The 19792-nt window shown below is 55.4% G+C and overlaps 2 protein-coding genes across 7 annotated transcripts in view; both read right to left on the bottom strand.

The window, feature by feature from the left end:
- The window catches only part of GNB1L (G protein subunit beta 1 like), a 58827-nt gene extending 39610 nt beyond the window's left edge, over nucleotides 1–19217 (bottom strand). Inside the window, exons 1-2 of one of the 5 annotated variants that reach the window (XM_062182457.1) lie at nucleotides 19142–19217; nucleotides 6706–6886 (exon numbers count right to left, since the gene is read on the bottom strand). The gene's annotated coding sequence lies outside the window, so the exon portion shown is untranslated. Of the gene's footprint in view, nucleotides 1–6705; nucleotides 6887–19137 lie in introns of all 5 variants that reach the window. The other 4 variants (XM_062182458.1, XM_062182459.1, XM_062182460.1 and 1 more) reach the window with 4 other exon arrangements.
- On the bottom strand, nucleotides 15240–19211 carry RTL10 (retrotransposon Gag like 10). Of its 2 annotated transcripts, none has more exons than XM_062182455.1 (2): nucleotides 19142–19211; nucleotides 15240–17410 (listed from the first exon to the last, which is right to left on the bottom strand). In XM_062182455.1, the coding sequence occupies exon 2, from the start codon at nucleotides 17220–17222 to the stop codon at nucleotides 16056–16058; it is 1167 nt and encodes a 388-aa protein (XP_062038439.1). In that variant the 5' UTR covers nucleotides 17223–17410; nucleotides 19142–19211; the 3' UTR covers nucleotides 15240–16055. The 2 variants fall into 2 exon arrangements, with proteins under 2 accessions (XP_062038439.1, XP_062038440.1); XM_062182456.1 differs by having other exon boundaries at nucleotides 19138–19205.
- Nucleotides 19218–19792: the final 575 nt, after the last annotated feature.

Below are 19792 nucleotides of genomic sequence, written 5' to 3'. Positions count from 1 at the left end.
TTCATTTTGTAAAATGTGTACTTTCATCAATTTGAAAGGGAGAGACACAGAGATTTTCCACATGCTAGTTTACTCCTAGCATCAGCCAGGAACTCCATCCAGGCTCTCACATGTGTGCAGGGAGCCAAGCACTTGGACAAGCATCTGCCTCCTCCCAGGATACAATCTGGATTGGAAGCAGACTGCTGGAACCTGACCCGGCAACCTGATGTAGGACATGGGCACCCAAAGCAGTGGCTTGAGCCACTGTACAACACTCAACCCTCAACACTTCAGTAAAATGGGTCAAAGAAAGACAGTCAAAGGAAATTAGAAAATACTCTGAACTGATCACAATGAGATCACAACACATCAAAAATACGAAGGATGCAGCTGAAGCAGTGCTTTAAGTCACGTGCATTTATTCATAACTGACACACCCATCCACCCATATGGGGTCCAGTGCGGTATTCCAGTGCATGTACACAACATGTAGTGACCAGGTTAATTAGCATGCCTGTCACCTCAAATGCTGATCACTTGTGTTGGGAACATGCAGAATCCCACTAGCTACTCTGAGACAGACAATTCCTGTTCAGTGAGTGACCAAGTCACCCCTCCCACCCGGCTGCACCCGGGCACCCATGCCCGTGCTCCTCCTCCCGGCCTCTGGGGGTCCCTGTTCCTCTGCGGTCCGCTTTCCAAGCATTCACGCTGCAGAAGAACACGCAGTGGCTGTCTTTCTGTGCTGACACAACGTCCTCCTGCCTCACTGCTGCTGCTGCAAACGACAGACTGCACCCTTCTTACGGCTGAGCGCTATTCCACCACACAGAGGTGGCCATGTGCTCTTCATCCACGCGTCCGCCAACGGAGCACCCAGGTCGACTCCGCACCCTGGCTGTGTGAGCAGCGCAACCATAGACACGGGAGCGCAGGCGTCTCTTGGACATTCCGGCTTCCTTTCCTTTGGCTATAAAAACCCACGGTGGGACTGTTGGACCGTACGGCAGTTCTGGTTCTAGATTTCTGAGGAAACTCCAGTTTCCCACAGGGCCGCACTGATGACCATTCCCATCAACGGTGTAGGAGAGCTCCCCTTTCTCTACATCTCCACCAGAATCTGAGTTTTTGTTCGTTAGCCATAGGAACAGGTGTGATAGTATTTCACTGTGGCTTCAATTTCCCTTTCCCTGATGACTTCAGATACTTGTTGCCCAATTGTGTATTTTCTCTTCAGACATGGCTACTCAGGCCATTTGCCCACTTCTTAAATTGGATGTGGGTGGGGTGGGTGTTGGGTTGAGTTCTTTCATCTCAGCAGCTGGACAGCTTGGAAGTATTTTCTCCCATTCGGTTTCCGTGAAGAATGTCATGGTACTGTGACAGGGGCTGCACTGACTGTAGACTAATTTTAGTAGTATGGACATTCAAAAACATTAGTTCTTCAAACCCATGACCACGGGATGGCTTTCCAGGTCTTAGTGATCTCTTCCACCCCTTTGTTTCAATTTAGTCCAAGTTATTTTTCAGTTTTTGCTGCTGTTGTTTTAATGGGACTGCTTTCTTCATTGAAATGTTACTAATTTTTGCAGCTGATCTTGTACCGGCACTTTCACTGAAATCACATCAGTTGACACGTCTTTGTTTTGTAATTTTGGGGTTTTTTGGTGGAGGTTTTGTTTTCCTATATGTAGGATCGTGTCGACTGCAAACAGGGACAATTTGGCTTCCTCCTTTCCAAACCGGATGCCTTTATTTCTCACTTCATTGCTCTGGGCAGCACTCTCAGTCACTGTTGATAAGGGATCCACTAATCTGGCATGAACATGTAGTTCAATGATTTCGGTTTTTACAAATCTGTTGGTCCTCGTTTGGTGTTGGTCTAATGTCGGGTGCAAGCTGCAGCCAGGAATGTATGTGCAGCTGGGGGCAGCACTCCACAGACGCCAAGTCCGTCTCTTTCACTGCTGTCTGGAGACCTCCCGTTGACACGTGGGTGCTGAGGTCCCCAGCTTCTATCGCTGAGCAGCCTCTCCCTGCCTCTAAATGTAACAGCAGTTTGATTTACAGCAGTGTATGTATGTGCTCACAATGGTTACCACCTTTGTGAACCAGTCCTTTTTTCATTATTTAATGTGTCTGAAGAAAGTTTCTCATAGGCAGCACACAGCTGAATTTTGGTTCTCATCCAGTCTATACTCTTCTGGGAGCGGGACCCATTTACATTGAAGGTTATTGCTAATAGCAACAACGTACTTCTGTCATTCTGTCCAGTGTCTTCTGGCTGTCTTGTGTGTCCTGTCAATCTCCTCCTCTCTTACTGTCAAGCTCTGTGTTTGGTGACTGCAGTGGTAACATCTAATCCCTTTCCGGCTCATCTGTGTATCTACTCTACTAATGACTGACTGCACACGTCAGTGGGCTTTCCTGAGGGCAGTCACTGTACTGCCTCTAGATGTAGGACTTCCTGGAGCACTTCCTGCAAGGCTGGCCTGGTGCTGACGAATTCGCTTAGTTTCTGCTTATCTGAGAAGGACCTGACTTCCCCTTCGTGTCTGAAGGTTAGCCTTGCTGGGTACAGGATTCTCGGCTGGTAGTTCTTCCCTTTCAGCACTCGGAATACATCATTCCACTCTCTCCGGGCCTGCAGGGTTTCTGCTGAGAAGTCTGCCGTCAGCCTCACAGGAACCCCCTTGTACGTGACCTGGCGTTTTCCTCGTGCTGCTTTAAGAATTCTCTCTTTGTCTTTGACTTTGGACAGCGTGATCACAATGTGCCTGGGCGAAGACCTCCTGGGGTCGTGTCTACTTGGGGTGCGTTGAGCTTCCTGGATCTGGATGTCTGTGTCTTTTCTAAGACTTGGGAAGTTGTCAGCTATTATTTCATAAAAGATGCTTTCTGTGCCTTTCTCCATTTCTTCTCCCTCTGGAACTCCTAAAATGCGAATGTTTGTTTGCTTAATGGTGTCCTGTAGGTGTTGCAGGCTTTCTTTACACTTTTTCAATGTTTCTTCCTTGTCTTTTTCTGACTGGATTAATTCAGAAGACCTATCTTCGACTTTAGAAATCCTTTTTTCTAAACGATCTATTCTCTTGTTGTAGCTCTCAAATGCATTTACTTTGTTCACCGAGTTCTTCAGCTGCAAGACTTCTGGTTGGTTCTTTTCTTTGGTATCTTTCCCCACACTGACCACGTTACTCAAATCATGAATCGACTTTTTCATATCTTCAAGCTGCTGACTGAGATTCGCCTCTATCTCACAGAGCAACTTCAAGATTTGTACACGGAATTCCCTGTCAGACATTTCTTTAACTTCCTCTTCTTCGAGAGGTGCTGTTACAAGCTTAATGTGCTGCCTTGAAGGTGGCATGGTTCCTTGCTGTTTTACGTTTCTGGTGTCTCTACGTTGGTATCTGTGCTAGTGCAACAGTAATTTTTTTCAGTTTTACAGGTTTTTTTTTCTCTAGAGAAAAACAAAGGTATCGATTTGCTGTGAAGTGTCAGCTTTGATTGTGGGTGGGCACAGCACTGCACTTTCTGTGTGTCTTCTTCAGCTGTTCCACTAGCCCTAGGTTGTGAGTAACAGGGCGCACGGTGCTGCAGCCACTTGTGTGAGTGCAGGGGGAGAGCAGGGGGTGGGGGGATGACAGCAGAGTCTCGAAAGTGGGACTGCGCAGGGCGATGCACTCCAGCACCAGGTCCAGTTTCACGATGGCACAGAGTTACAGGAACGGAGGTCACGAGTGACAAGGGTAGATGACGTGGACTCGTACTCTGACATGCAAACTCCAGGCTGCGGTCAAGGGCGCTGAGGGCTGGGAGCGTCTGTGTGGTCGTCCACAGTGGCAACAGGGGCTCCAGGACAGCCTGGGCAGGGGAGCTGCTGGCAGGGGGCCTGGCTGTCCTCCCTGTGGTGCTGTGCTGGATTCCTGGGCTCCGCGGGGCTCTCACTTGCCCCTGCCACTACGCAGCGTGCAGTCAGAATGCAGCCGTGGACTCTGTGGCGAGCCCTTGTGCAGAGGGGACGAGCGACAGGCAGCTTACTCAGCCATCTTGCTGAAGTCACTCTCCTAGAGGGAAATTCACAGTGTCAGATGTTGACATTACAAGAAAAGAAAGGTCTCTAAACAGCCAGTTAGCTTCTTCATTAGACTAGAAAAAAAAAAACAGCAAAATAAGCCCAAAGTAAGCAAAGGAACAACAAAATTACACAAAAATAAATGATAGAGAACAACAAAATCATAGAGAAAAATTTTAAAAACCCAGAAGAAAGAAAAGAAAAAACACAGGATGTTTTTTAAAAATATCAATAAAATTGGGGGCTGGCACTGTGGCACGTGGGTAAACCCCACCACCTGCAGTGTCAGCATCCCATATGGGCACTGGTTTGAGACCTAGCTACTCCACTCCTAATCCAGCTCTCAGCTATGGCCTGGGAAAGCAGTGGAAGATGGCCCAAGTGCTTGGGCCCCTGAACCCACATGGGAGACCTGGAAGAAGCTCCTGGCTCCTGGGTTTGAATAGACCCAACTCTGGCCTTTGCAGCCATCTGGGGAGTGAACCAGCAGATGGTAGACCTTTCTCTCTGCCTCTCTGTAGCTCTGCCTTCCAAATAAGTAAATAAAAGGATTATCACTACAGATATCAGAAATGTTAAAAGATGTTATACCATGACCAACTCAATGTACATAAATTAGATTACTTTAGCAAAAATAACAGTTGAAAGGCTCAGAATAGGTGGAGAGAGATGACCAGAAGAGCCCCACAGTGATTTAGGGAATGTATTTTTATATTAAATCCTTGCCAAAAAAGAAAAAAAAAAAAAAAAAAAAAAAAAAAAAAAAAAAAAACCACTCCAGTCCATATTATGTTAATGGCAAATACTACCAAACATTTAAAAAAATAAAACTAGGTTTTTAAAATATATATACATATTTTTTTCTTCCAGAAAACAAAGAGTAAATTTTCTAACTAACTTTGAGGCTAGCAATAATTTAATACCAAATCAGTTTAATTAATCATTCATGATTTCTTAAGTTTTGGGGTAGGCATTTAGTATAGCAGTTAAGACACTACCTGGGTCCTTGGTGTGGAGTCCCCACACTGGGCCCCATCTCTAGCTTCCTACTAATGTCCCCTGGAAGGACAGTGATGGCTCAAGTGGTTCAGATCCTGCAACCCACCTGGGAGTACCAGATGGAATTCCCAGCTCCCAGTATCAGCCTGGCCCAATTCCAGCTGTTGTGGGCATTTGAGGGGTAAATCAATGGAGGGAGAGCTCTCTTTGTCTCTACCTTCCAAAACAAATGTAAAAATAAGTATCAAATACTTTCAATAGGTATAATCCATAAGAGAAAAAAAAAAAAAGAAAAGCTTGACTTTTCCTGAGAGATAGGTAACTGTTAACAAGGGACAGGACAGAGCTGAAGGCTCTGCTTCCTGCATCCTGGGAAGCAGAAAGAACTCGGGTCCCTGCCACCCACATGGGAGCCCCAGATGGAGTTCCTGGTCGCTCTGCCTTTTCAATACATAAAGGCCGGAAGCGCTGGCATCCCATATGGGCACCAGTTCAAGTCCCGGCTGCTCCTCTTTCAATCCAGCTCTCTGCTATGGCCTGGGAGAGCAGCAGAAGATGGCCCAAGTCCTTGGGCCCCTGCACCCACATGGGAGACCCAGAGGAGGCTCCTGGCTAAGGATCAGCTCAGCTCTGGCCATTGTGGCCATCTGGGGAGTGAACCAGTGGATGGAAGACCTCTTTCTCTGTCTCTACCTCTCTCTGTAACTCTTTCAAATAAATGAAATCTTAAAAAGAAAGAAATGAAAAGAGAAATCTATAGACAGGAAGAAAACTCTTGCCTACAGATCTGGCAAAGAGTCTGTGTAATGAATCTGAAGAACTGTCAAGATTCAGTAATAAAACAAAATAAAAACAGAATTTGAAATGCAGAAAAGATCTCAATACTTCAACAAAGAAGATATGCAAATAGAAAATAAGGGCCGGAAATCCTCAGAACATCTGTGCTCCACAAGGAAGCACAGACTAAGGCCACACTGAGATGCCACTGCACACTCAGCAGGGGAGCTAAAGTGCAGTGCGTGGAGCTACTGCAGGAATGCACTGCCAGGGAGTTCCAAAATGGCACAGCCGCTTGGCCGTCAATTTTGGTCATTTTCTTTAAATCGCACAAAAGGCCCCGAATGGAAACAACCCCAGCGTCTGCCAGCAGCTGAACAAACAGTGGCACCTCCACACAATGAAATACACTCGTACTCCACAGAGAGGGTAGGAAGTACTGACACACGCTTCCACAGGAACAAGTCTCAAAATAATCGCGTCGGGCAAGAGGCGGCAGAGAGAGAGTAAACAGTGCCAGTCTATTTATGTAAAATTCTAGGAAATGCAAACTGACCCAGAGCCACAGCAGGCGGGTTAGTGGGGACCTGGGGAAGGGAAGTGCGGGGGGCGCAGTGGGGGAGGCAGCCTTTGGGAACAATGGAGATGTTCTTTATCTTGAGTGTGGGGCTGGTGTCACAGGTGTTGAAATGTGTCCAACTGTCCACTTTAATTATGTGACATTTACTGCACATCAATTACACCTCAGTAAAAAAGCACCAAACTCAGCAGCAGCGTAGCCATCCAGTCACAAACGCACTTGGCATAGAGGGCCAAGCTGCCACTGTGACACCCACTTCCCACACCAGAGTGCCTGGTCAACTCCTCACCTCTGCTCCCAATCCTGGCTCCTGCTAACGTGCACCCTGGAAGCAGCAGGTGGTGGCACAAGGTCTTCGGTCCCTGCCACCCACAGGGAGTCAGTGCTTCAGGCTCCTGGTACTGGTATAGCCCTGCTCTGGCTGTAGCAGGCACTTGGGGGGTGAATCAGCAGATGGAAGATATCTCTGCCTTTCAAATAAAAATGAAAATAAAATGTACTACAGATTGGAACAGACATTCCATCTAGGCCGACAGATGGAAAAGCACAACGATTTCCAAATACTAGTAGCCAACTAGGGAAGCACAGATTAGACGCATGATGAAACACTACCGCACACCTATTAGAATGGCTAAAATCAAAAGGGAGAAAAAAAAAAAATCAGATGTTGGCAGAGCCAGCACTGTGGGGTAGCGGATAAAGCTGCCATCTATGGCCCCAGCATCTCATATGGGTGCCAGTTTGAGTCCCAGCTGCTCCACTTTTTTTTTTTCCCTGATCAAGGTTGGTTTATTCAACAAATCCAGTAGTATTTTAACATGACCAGCACACAAAAGATTTACATATCTAAAAGACTTTTGGGTTTACAAAGAGTTCTTCTACTTAACAGATCATAAACGTAATCATTGATTACAAGGGTACAATAAAACCCCTGAGGGACACATGCAGGTTTCAGGTGTGACTGATTATCGACATCCTCTCTTGTGAGAAGTCTAACAGTGAGACAGGGTTCTTCCTGCCTCTCCTGGAACCTCCTTAGCCTTTTGTCTGCGGGATGTCTCCATCCATATGTTTCAGCGTAAACAGAAAGGGCGACTGCCTGTGGCTGCCCACATTTCCCCCTTTTTTATTTTCTAAGGCACTGTTCCTGTCTTAGGTTGCCCACGTCTCTTCTTGCCCAGACATCTTCTGAGGCTCCTGTCTTAGGTTGGTACAAGGAGAACGAGTCTTACTCGTCATTGGAATTCAATGCCATCCTTTTTGGCTCGAGGGTGAAGCTGTGAGGGCAACTTTATTAGACCAAACGGCACCAAATAACACCGAGAGGCATTGGAATATACAGGGGAGGCACAGGAGAAAAAGCAGGGCTGCTCCACTTCTGATCCAGCTCCCTGCTAATGCACCTGGGAAAGCAGCAGAGGATGGCTCAAGTGCTGGGCCCCTACACCCTCGTGGGAGACCTGGAAGTTCCCGGCTCCTGACTCCAGATTGGCCAAGTTCCTGGGGTTGTAGCCATTTGGGGAGTGAGTCAGCACATGAAAGGATCTTCTCTCTCAACTCTACCTTTCAAATGAATAAATCTTAAAGAAAATAAAAGTATGCTACTTTAAAAAAGTATCAAGTGTTGGCAAGAACATCAACAACTGGAACTCATCACTGGTGAGAATACGAAGTAGGTAGGTGTGCTAGAAAATAGCTCGGCAGTTTTTTACAAAATTAAACGTGCATACATCACATCACTAGGTATTCCACTCCTAGATACTTAGAGAGAAATGGAAACTTAGGAGCCAACAAACACCTGTACACATACGTTCACGGCAGCTCTATGCATAAACACCCAAATGAGCCTGGACGCTGGGCAGCAAAGGAACAAACTGACGAATACAAAGACGTGTGGGAGCCTGCAGGGAATCACGCTGAGAAAAAGGCCATCTACCCTACAATCCCATTTCTACGCATTCTGCAAAAGGCAAGTGTGTAACAAATACCCCAGGCAGAAGAAGTCACTGCACAACACTCCACCGAGGCTTCCAAATCACTGCTTTATGTGAGAGGCAGAGACAGAGCTTCCTGTCTGCCAGCTCACTCCCCAACCACAGCTGGGACTGGGCCAGGCCAAAGCTGAGAGCCAGGAACTGAATCCAGGTCTCCCAGGTTGGTGGCAGGAACCCCGCTACTTAAGCCATCACTGCTGCCTCCCCGGGTCTGCACTAGCAGGAAGCTGGAGTCAGGAACCGCAGTCTGGCATCAAACCCAAGTACTGCAACATGAGTCGTGGGCATCCTAACCAGGGTCTTACTCTTGCCCTAATATGGACTTAAAATTAACAGCACTACCCCTAACACAAGTTGGTGGCTACTTGGTGGGGCACATCAGCTGGCGCGTTCATCACCACCCCCATGCCTTCCAGGATGCACCTTCTTCCCACACGAGCAGCAGCAGCAGCACACCAGGGCGCTGCTCTCCCCAGCCTGAGACAGGCAGACTCAGCATCCGCGGGTCCAACAGGCGAACAAGAACACGGCCCAGGCTATGAGGCCCAGGCGTGGCACGGACTCCATCCTGCCTCCTGCTCACCCCGCACCACACATGGAATAGGAAAGGCACTCCGTGTGCAGGCCCATCCTGAGCCTGCCCCCAGCCTCAGCCGGTGGCCCTGTCCCCACCAGACCCGTCCCAATATGGGAGCCACCTGGCAGTCTGTCTGCTCACTGGCACACGTCCTAGTGCTGGGGCCACTTCACACCAGGACACCAAGGTCTGAGCACCCTCCCCAGAGCTTGCACCCTCCTAGGGTCAGCATCCCATGCGCGGCCTTGGTTCTCTGCCCAAGACGAGGACGAGGGCAGCCCCAAAGTGATGCCTCAGCTCTACCCAATGCCAAGAACACAGCCTCCTCCCGGAGAGGCCAGAGCTGGCCCCAAGGGATGCAGAAAAGCCTGGGACAGTAAGAACCTACCCCACTACCTGCTGCTCATGGCCACAAAGAACCGGACATGCCCCCAGGCCAAGGAAAACGAGCAGCAGCTCCCGGCTCAGGCCCACGGCTCCCAGAGCGGGCCGTTAGGGGCGCCCAGGTCTCTGCCAGCGTCACCTGGCACTGGCCTGGCTGGGAAAAAGACCAGATCAGGCTGCCCACGCCACTGTGGCCCCCTCCCTGGCCCAGAGTGCGGGAAGCAGGGCTGCCCACGGTAACTCAAACTCCACAAAGGCCCCATTTCGGGCCCGGGTTGCGCTGGGTGCTGTGGAGTCAAAGGCGCACTTCATAGCTCCGTTCCAAATCCGGGCATTGTCAGCCCTCTCCCCTTTGAAGCCTCGCTGAGTGATTGAAGCGCCTACTTTCTGAGGGGCAGATAGCACCGGGCTGGTAATCTGACTCTAAGCCACGGGATAAAGGTAGTTTGTTTCCTCTCAGCCCGTCTGTCAACACCTCCTCAGTAATTAGCCCTAATTATTACAAAGGGCCAGCCTCCCATTCGGTTATTAAATCAGAAATAGTATCGTGGCCGGGCATCTGTCAACACCCTGCCTGGCGACCTTCGATGCATTGAATCCTCTGTCAGTATCCGCCTTTGGGAGCGCCCAGGCGGGCAGGGAGGCAGCGGCTTCAAAGATGCAGATCCCGGGGAGGCATTCCAGGGAGGCAGGAGGGCGGCTGCCGTGGGGGGAGCTGGGCAACCCCCGCACCCACACACCGCCTGGCAGCAAGTGCACAGCACAACACCCACCCCCCCCAGGGCTGAGCCCCATCTGCGTGTGGTGAGCATGGGGTGACAAGGCACCCCAACAGCCCCTCCCCCCAGAGGGCAGGGCGCCTCCAGGCCCACGTTCGCGCATGTGTCTCCAGGAGAGCCAGGCAGGCTGCAGCCTTGACAGCGGCCCACAACAGGCTCTGGGAAAGTGTCCAGGAGGGGGCGCTGAGCCACACACAGCCAGGGCACCAGGCACAGCACTGACCACAAGCAGGAGCCGTCACAGCCCTGCCGCCAGCTCCTGTGGCCTGCTCCTTTCCCCAGCGGCGCTACCAAGTCCCTGCCAGATGACCCAGGCCCCCACCATCACACTGACAGGGCCAGGCCAGGCAGTGGGAGAGGAGGACCCATGCTCCCTTCTTCCTTGGTGAGGTATAGAAGGCAGGGCACGTGGGGAGTACAGGGCCAGCTAGCCCCACACTCAGGCTCCCTGAAGCTGCAGGTCAGACCGCTGGAGACTGGGAGCGGAGAGGAAGTACCCAGGCAAGGGGGCTGCTGGGCCACAGCCAGGCTGAGCCAGGGGGAGGGCAGGAAGGAAGCCCAACTGGGATGCTGTCAGCCGGCCTACACCCCTTCCAGGCAGAGGTGGGAACCCGGGCAGCAGTGGGCCCGGGGAGAACAGAGACACGTGCTGGTTTATGGGACGTGTGACCATTCCTGTGCACCAGCAAGCGCCAGCACTGGAGCCCGCTCCGCTGTCTGCCCCACTGAGGGCAGACAATGCCCACTTGTGTGGGATGGGGAACGATCCCCTCAGACTGGTGCCTGGGAACAGGTCCAGCTGTGGTGGGGACATTTCCTGACAAGGGCTCACAGGCATGGCTCCTCCTGTGGCAGGGCCCACCTCAGGGGGTGGGGGGAGTTTTCCTCACATGCACAGGTGTGGCTGGCCAGGAGCACGCCCATGGACTCAAGCACTCACTCACGGGCACTGTTGGCTGCGCACTCCCACACGTGCAGGCGATACACCTGCCACAGCCAGGTCTACACACATGCAGAGGGCAGCGGCCAGTGCTTCCCGCCCTGAGGGACCCCACCTGCACAGCCAGAAACAGAGCACCATCCCCACGGCCCATAGGCTGCGAGACCCCACCCTGGCCAGGAGCCCCCATGTCCCACCTGCACTCACAGGAGCCCCCAAGGCCCCAGACACCCTGCGCTGCAAGGACAGAACGGGGTGGGGGCAGTCAGAAGTCCCTCTGCACTCATCTCTCCCCTCCCCCTGCCCCGCCACAGCCCCACCAGCAAGGAGTTGGAAGAACCCAGCAATGCAGGAGCAACCATCACTCTGGTCTGGGGGGCCCAGGGACAGGAGGGAAGGAATGGCCGCGCTGCAGGCACTATGCCCGTCATCCAGAGGCCACCACGGCCCAGGGAGGGACGGAAGCCCTGCGGGCTCCCAGGGCCCCGTCTGCTCTGTGCTTTAACAGCCAGCCTGCTTCATCTGATGGAGACTCCCGCAGTACAGAGGGATGGCAGCAGAGCCAGGCGTGTGTGACAGGGACAGCGCAGCAGGACAAAGGCACCGAGCAGTGGATGCAGGGGACAGGAGACACGGACCTCCTACCAGTCAGGATGGAAAACACCAGTCCCAGCTCACTGGCTTCGCACATCAAAAATTTATTTCTTGCTCATGTTACACACCCATGGCAGCAGCAGAGGGCCCGCCCTGAGGACCGCAGCTCCTCCCTCCAACCAGCCCCACTGACAACGCACTCAAGGTTAAATGTGAACAGCAAAGCCCAGGGAGCACAGAGCGACGTCTTAGTCCAGCCAGGCAGGGACTAAGACATTGTTTCTGAAGAATGAAAAAGCCTGGGGCACAGAACCAAGGGCAAGCTCACCTCTCACACAGGCCCGGGTACTCAGCATCCCGGCACCGGCACCGTTCAAGACTGCAAACATGCAAAGCAGACGCCCAGTTTGGGCCCTGTTCTAGGGTGGGCTGTGCCCCTCCCCTGGCTGTTCTGCTGGGACCCCACAGTCCTAACTCCTGCATGGGGCTGTATTCAGAGACAGGGCCCTCCAAGAGGTAACTGAGGTGTGGGTGTGGGCCCCACCCTCGCACCAAGCTGACTGGTGTCCAGTCAAGGTACATACAAGGGACTTGGGGTGGGGGCACCAGGCAAGCCAAGCAGAGGCGTCAGGAGAGACCAGCCAGCCAAACCTTGGTCTTGGTCTTGCAGCCTCTGGAGCTGGAAGACCGCAAATGTCTGCTCGAGCTGCCCAGCGCCAGGGTCAGGTGGGGACAGACTCGGCCCCCACCTGCAGCATGGCGCAGGCTCAACAGAGCATCTACCGGCTACTCACACGCCTCAGCCCTACAGGCCCTGGGTCTCAAGGGGCTTCCACACCCTCGGCGTCTAGAACTCCGGCCCATGACTACGGTCCTTCCTGCCTCTGGGTTAGCAGGGAAATCTGGGCCCCCAGGGGACTGAGGCAGCAGAACCCTGCCCAGTGCACCCAGGGTGGGTGTGTGGCGTGAGCAGGAACCCAGCGGGGCTGCTGAACATGGGAGGTATCCATCGGGGACAGTGTAACCAGGGCCGCCCTGGCTCCTGCTGACACCATGGGCAGCAGCTCCATGTGCTTGCTCCTTGGGACTGGGTACCTGAGCTTTTTCATGCAGCTGTTCCTACGGCACGGAACCCTGCGAGGCAGCCACCACAGCTGGGGTCCTGCAAAGGGAAGGGGTGGACGTGGTCCTCACGTAAAGCTCATCACAGCCTGTGAGCACCAACCACTGACCGGCCAGCTCAGAGAGCGCAAGCAAGTGCGCCTAGAACCTTCCTGTGGACAAATCACCTTCACACTCCTGCCAAGAGAAGTCTACTTCTCCATCCCATCAGCAAACCCCGAGCAGCTGGAACAGGGAACACAACCCACCCACGTCTCCCTGTGGAGCTTCAAGGTTTTTGTTCAAGGAAATCTAACGTACTTGCGATACAGGCAGGGACCTGGCTTCCCTATTTCCCAGAAGCCAGCGGTCACCCAGCTGCTTGTCCTGACTAACCCATTCCCCTCCCCCCACCAACAGCGTGTATTACATCTCCATGCTTCTGTGGCTCCACTTCCAAATTCTCTTTTCCCTGCTACACTGATACCCAAGTGCTTTAAGTACTGCAGCTTTCTAAACCACCCCAGCATCTCACAGGCCCTCATGTTCTGGACTTCCTGTTTTAGAATTCTCCTTGGAGACGGGCACTTTGAAAGCCATCCCCTTAGCGCTCATCACGTCCTATCCTTGGGAAGTAAAAACTGAGTGCTGCCAAAGGAAGTGAGGGGCAGCTGCTGGAGGCCGGCCCGGCACTCGGGCCATGCTGGAGCTCGCCCCTGCAGACTGCAGCTCAGAGTCCCCTCCTCCAAGTTGCTGACCCACGTGCGGGCGGCAGGAGGCCCACAGCCTCCTCTCCCAGGCCCTCGTCCCTTCCCCTGCCTGGGAGCAGGAAGGCTCCTCAGTGCGGGCAGGATTCGCACTGTCTGTCTGGAAGGCTAGGCCAGAGCGCCGCCCCCGTCCTCCATCCCACCCACACAAGCACCTGGGGTCATCCCCCTTTCCTCTCCGTAGTGGCAAAAGCCCAAGGGCAATAAACAGGACCCATTTTCCAAATTAAGACCAGGTCACCTGGGACTCTCCAGCCTGCCTGGGTTGCCACTGCTGGCACTCGGAGAGGTATGGCGTGTATGAGCCACGCCCCCGGGAGCTGCCCCCTGGGACAGGCTCGCAGAGAAGCGCAGGGATTCACAAGTCCACTAAAGGCAGACGGGGAAGGCGGCTGTGCAGAGCCCAGTGAGATGGAGGTGGCAACCCCCACAGCCAGGCCACCCCAGCTCTGTGACCTGGCAGAGGCCCCTCCCACATCACGCCGCAATCCAGCCTCCACCCTGGCTGCTTCTGTCTACTTGGCATAGGTTTACTTCCCACTTATTCCCAGAGTTCCAAGCTATCCACGCCTTGGAGCTCACACATAAAACCAAAGGGACCCAGAGCCTTTTTTAAAGTGACAGTGATAACCCCCAACAATTTCCAAATGTTTGCTTTTTCTTAAAATAACTGTTATCGTCCCAGAATGGGTATTTCTCCACTCCAATCCCCTCCCTGGGGCCTCACAGCTCATCTCCAGCTATGGGGAGGAGGGGTCCTGTTCTCAAGGGAGATGGTCCCACAAGCTGCTGCAAGGGGCCCCGGCCCCCACAACATTGAGTCAGAGCCCCCAGGGGAAACACAACACTGATACTGACCTGAGCCGCTGCGACAGCCACACCACACCACACGCTTGGCCGTGGATCCAGCACGTTTAACGAGCACCTGTGTACCACAGACCCAAAGCCAAGACAGAGCCCTTGCCCTGCTGTAGCGGCTCCCATGTCATTTACATCACTGGGGGTTTCAAGGGTTCAATCTGTGATGTACAAGGGGCTGCCAGTGCCAGAGGGAAGGAGGCCCTGAGTCCCACCCCAGCATCTGATGAGAACCAGGTGTGGCCAGCATTGTCACCCACTCCACAGAAGGAAGCGTGCCTACAGGTAGGCTGGCCAAGGGGCTTGCAACCCACCTTCCTGCACCCAAACCTCACCAGATCAGGCCACAGTAAACCCGCAGGGAAGCTGGACTCTCAGCCAAGATACCATCCCACTGGGAAACACCACTCACAATGTCCAGGATAGGCAATCAACCAAGGGGCACAGATAACACAGGGACCGGTGCTGTGGCATAGCTGATAGAGCTGCTGCCTGCTGGGCTGGCATCCCATATGGGCACCGGTTTGAGTCCTGGCTGCTCCACTCCAGCCCAGCTTTCTGCTATGGCCTGGGAAAGCAGAAGATGGCCCAAGTGCTTTGGCCTCTGTACCCCAGTGGGAGACCCAGGAAGCAGCTCCTGGCTTCAGATTGGCCCAGCTCTGGCTGTTGCAGCCATTTGGGGAGTGAACCAGCAGATCAAAGACTTCTCTCTTTTTCTGCTTCTCTGTAACTCTGCCTTTCAAAATAAAATAAATTTAAAAAAAGAAGTCAGGTATCTTTCAAAAAAAATGTCAAGCAATATAGGCTAGGTGATGGAGCAGCATTACAAAAAAAAAAAAAAAAAAAAAAAAAAAAAAAAAGACCCTGTTGTCTGTGGCACCCAGACGAAGGTGAACCTGGAGGACAACATTAAGTGAAATAAGCCAGGCACAGAAAAATACTACATGACCTCATTCATGTGTGCATTTAATGGAAGCAGGAGGGGATTATAAAGGCTATTAGGGCAACGGGAAGAGGGAGAGAGGGACGATGGACATAGGGCATCCAAGAACAAAAAATAAAATCTATGTTCACAGCACAATAGGGCAACTATGCAGACAACAGAGCACCATGTGTATGGAAAGATCTAGAAGACAGGGATTCAAAGGTGCCCAACACAAAGAAACGACCCCTGTTTAAGGAGACAGGAATGTTAACTACCCTGGCCTAATCACTACTCGCCGCGTGCATACAGCGGGTCGTTAACAAAATTCCCTCTACAATGAAATGGTACAAAAATGGGGGGGGGGGGGGGGGAGGGCAGACGGCACCAGAGGCAGTCACCAGGCAGCGACGAGCCCAAACCGGACAGGAACCCAGCCCAGTCCTGTCCTAGCCAGTGCTGGACACAAGGCACCTTTCATTAGGTGACAATGATGCAAATGCCCGACAGGGGACGACCCAGGGAGCGATGGCCCGGTGGGAAGAGGTCCAGGTACGGCGGCACTCCCAGGTGAGGACGCAGCTGGGCACCCGGAGCAAACAGGAGACGGAGGGCATGGGGCAGAGGCTGGGGGACAGGGAGCGGCTTGTGCCCAGGCATGGAAGGGCCTGAACAGGTGTGCGTCCTCAACCGGCTGTGAAGTCACCTGGACCAGTGGGAACATCACTCTGCTGAGTGGGGGTCCCGGGGCTCCCCGGCCTCACAGGCTGCTTCCTCACAAGGGGCACCACCACTGCCTGGGTCACGTTCAGAACCCAGGGATGTGGGCCGCGGAACAGAAGAAGATGATGCCCCCCCTGGGGCCCCCGGGGTATCCAGCACTTCCTGTGGGGCACCCGAGGACACCTCCAGATCTCCCTGCGCATCAGAAACCTCCTCTGTTTTTGGGGGTTCTGGACCCCCTGTACAAGTCAGGTCCGGTTTCTGGGCAAGGGGTCTCATGGCTTCTGAGAGTACAGGGGCAGGTTTGGAGGCCGCTGCCCCCACAGCACCAGCGCTTCCGGCGGAACTGGAGAGGGCAGGGGTGGGCCCAGGGGTGCCCTCCTTGGCCAGCTGCTGCTCAGCCAGGCCATCTCCAGGTGCAGAGTCAGGCCTAGGTGGAAGAGCAGGGGTGGCCGGCCCCGCTGGGGCAGGCCTGGGGACAGCGCCCATGTTGAGAGCCAGGGCTTCCGAGAACCTAGCTAAGTACTGCCTCACGACCGGCAGCTGCGAGGCCACGGGCGGCTGGCTCGAGGCCGGGGGCAGGGCGCAGGGCACTGCGGCGCGGTACTCAGCAAAACTGTGGGGGTCTTGAACAACTTCCTCCAGATCCTGGCAGAAGAGCTCGTAATCGTCAGGCAGAGGCAGATCGCCGTCGAGGTAGGGGGCTGCCCAGGCACGGGCGCGGCCAGTCAGGCGCCCGAGGATCTCACAGACGCGACTCAGGTTGTCCTGGTAGTGCTCGAAGCGGAAGGACATGTAGTCACCCAGCTGGGCCAAAAAGCGGTCCAGCAGCCAGGGGGAGCCATCAAAGGTGCCTGGGTCTGAGCCTGGCACCCAGTGGAAGTCCACCCTGAGGGGCCAGGGGCCAGGCATGCGCCCCGCCGGGGCACCCCTCTGGGCAGGCTTAGCACTGGGAGCACCACTAACCGGGCTCTTCTGCTCCATGACTGTGCGCACGCACACAGGGTCCCCACAGCAGGGCCTCTCAATCCAGGGGTCCACCAGGGGGGTGTACGCCACCCCAGGAGAGGCCGGGTCCATCTGCTGCCAGGGGTGCGCGTTGGCGTAATTGGCTGCCGCCCGGATGGGATTACGAGGGCCTTGCCGCCAGCGCCGGCCGCGAGGCATGCTGGGAGCAGAGGGCAGACAGGAGCTGGCGCAGGAGGGAGGGTGTGGATGGAAGAGGCCCACACGCCACCACAGGCTGTGGCTGAATGGGATGTGGCAGAGCCGGGAGCTGGCAGCTGCGGCCTCAGGAGAGCCGAGCTGGGCTGAGCCGAGGGGACTGTCAGACGCAGGCCATCCTCCGAGGCAATCTGTCCAAAGACAAGTGGGAAAGCGGGAACTAGGCCCAACCCTCACCACCACAGGCCGGCAGCAGGAGGGAGGGAGCAAGCAGGCAAACCCGAGACCCAAGTAGGAGCCTTGAGTGCATAGAGCAGCCCGGGGCGGCTGGCCGGGGGAGTCCACGGGAACAGGCAAATGCCACCTGTGACGTTGCCAGGGCTAGGTCCGATGCGAGATGCTGTCTATCCCAGGAGAACGTGGGCCAGGTGTTAACTGTCAGGGACTCCCAGGACAACAGGAGTGACGACTTCCCAGAGGGCTCCAGTCGTGCCAACGACACCCAGCCCAGCCCATCATGCGATTAGTGTGACCATCATCACCCAGGCACTGTGGTGACACGGCGTGGCTGGGGGCCACACACCAACCAGAAGTAGCAGAGCCAGCAGCAGTCGGCTCTAGAGACCGCAGGCACGACCACCACACGTCACGCAAGCTACACGCCAGGCTTCAAGGCTGGCTGAGTAGGCATCCGGCAGCCCCGAAAACCATGAACCACTACGTGCACAGAGCGTGTCATGAGGTTCTTGCCTGGCCTGGCCCAGCCCAAGGCACACCCAACAGAAGCAGGGTGCCCGCTGTTACCTGCTTCCTGCAGGCCCTCCCCGATGCCTTCCAAATTCAGCTCTCCCAGCACTGAGTGCCACCCGCACTCCGGCACCGCCTTCCTCCATTGCAGTCACAGCCCAGCAGCCTAATGTAGAATCCCAGAGTCCTCCTCACTGCATGCGCCCCCCTCTCCAGTCACCCCTGCCAAGAGCCTGGAGTGCCCCCTTCTAGCGGCTGGACCTGCCCTCCTCCGGACATCACCAGACATCAGCAGTGACAGCTCTCTGCCAGGACACAGAACCCTCCTCCGAGGCTATGGCTCTGTCCAGGTCAAGTGCAGCGCCCCCTCCCCCAGCTCTCTGCTCACTCAGGACCTCTGTGAGAACCCCTCTGTTCCTCCCCAGCTCTCGCTCAGCCAGCATCTAGGAGCATACAGGGTCTGCACGCCCAGTGTCCGACTTGCATCCCACCCTCCATCACAGCTCTTAACCCTGGTCTACCTGCTTCAAGAAAAAAAAATACAACACACACTAGCTGGCTGGCAGCAGTACCGCCCACAGTACCTGCCCTTCACAGAGCTCTAACCGAGCGACCACCACCTAGGACAAGGCTAGGCGTCAGCTGCCCCCAGAAGACCACAACCCCATGCCCAGGAGCCACGGTGCTACCCAGACCTCTGCCTTCCCTTGTCCCCAGTCTCGACGTCCCATGGCCTCCACTCCTGACGGTGGCTCTGCCGGCCCACCTGTACACCTGTGTGCTCCCCCGCCCGCCCGCCCTGCACCCCTCGGCCCTTCTGAGAACCCTGTTCGCCCCCCACTTCCCTCGCCTTAGTGATCATCTGGGGTTGGCTGCTTCCTCTCCGCCACCTTGCCCGCCCGGCACCTGGGGGATTGCGGCCCTTCTCCTGGACTGGACAGCGCTCGACAGGCAGAGCAGCGGGACCACACGGCGCATGTGCAAAGTCAAAGGCAGCGCCCGGGACGCCGGAGCGTCCCCTTCTCCGAGGAGACCCCAGGGACCCCGAGAGCAGGACTTGCCCGAAGCCTCGCAGCCAGTGGAAGGCAGACGACTGCCCCGCCCGCCCACCGCCCTGCGGCCGCCATGCAGGAAGTGGACCAGCATACAAGCACCCCCGGCCGCCACGTACCCACCTGCCCGCAGAGACGGGGTCCAGGCGCTCCGCAGCCGCAGACCGGGAAGGCGAGGGCGAGTCCAGGCGCCACCTGCAGTGCGGAGAACGAGATGGGAGGCCGTGAGAGCAGGCACGGGGGCGCGCCAGCCCCCTCGCACGGCAGGAACCGACCAGAGCCGTCTCCACACGCCCCTACCAACCCCACGACCCCGAACCCAGAGCGGGGCGTGCCAGCCGGAAACGGACCAGAACCCAGACCGGGAGCCCGAACACCCCTCCGCGGGCCGGGGCTCAGGAAAGGACGCGACGGCGCGGCTCCAGGCCTGCGCACGCGGCCACACTGACCCGCCAGCCCACGACGACGACGCCCTCTCGGCAGCGGCGCGGCGCGCAAAGGCCGACGGCGTCGCACGGCCACGCCCCCGGCGTGCGCGCGGCCACGCCCTTGCGTCGTCGCGCAAGCTCCCGGCACGCCCCCTCGCCCGCCTCCCTGGAGGGCCGTGCACGCGCGCTCCGCCGGCCGCGCCTGCGCCGTACTCCGTGGGGCTGCGGCCGCGCAGGCGCTCCCGAGCTCTTGCCAGCGCGGCAGCGCGGCGCGGGGGGCGATGGGAGCGCGACGCCTACGCCGCGCCAGGTGCCACGAGAGCAGGCGGGGCTGCGTGCGCAGGCG

This window comes from Lepus europaeus, chromosome 23 (genome assembly GCF_033115175.1).
Source record: "Lepus europaeus isolate LE1 chromosome 23, mLepTim1.pri, whole genome shotgun sequence".
NCBI lineage: Eukaryota > Metazoa > Chordata > Mammalia > Lagomorpha > Leporidae > Lepus > Lepus europaeus.
Note: the sequence above shows the minus strand (reverse complement) of the source record. Positions and strands in the feature narration are given on the sequence as shown.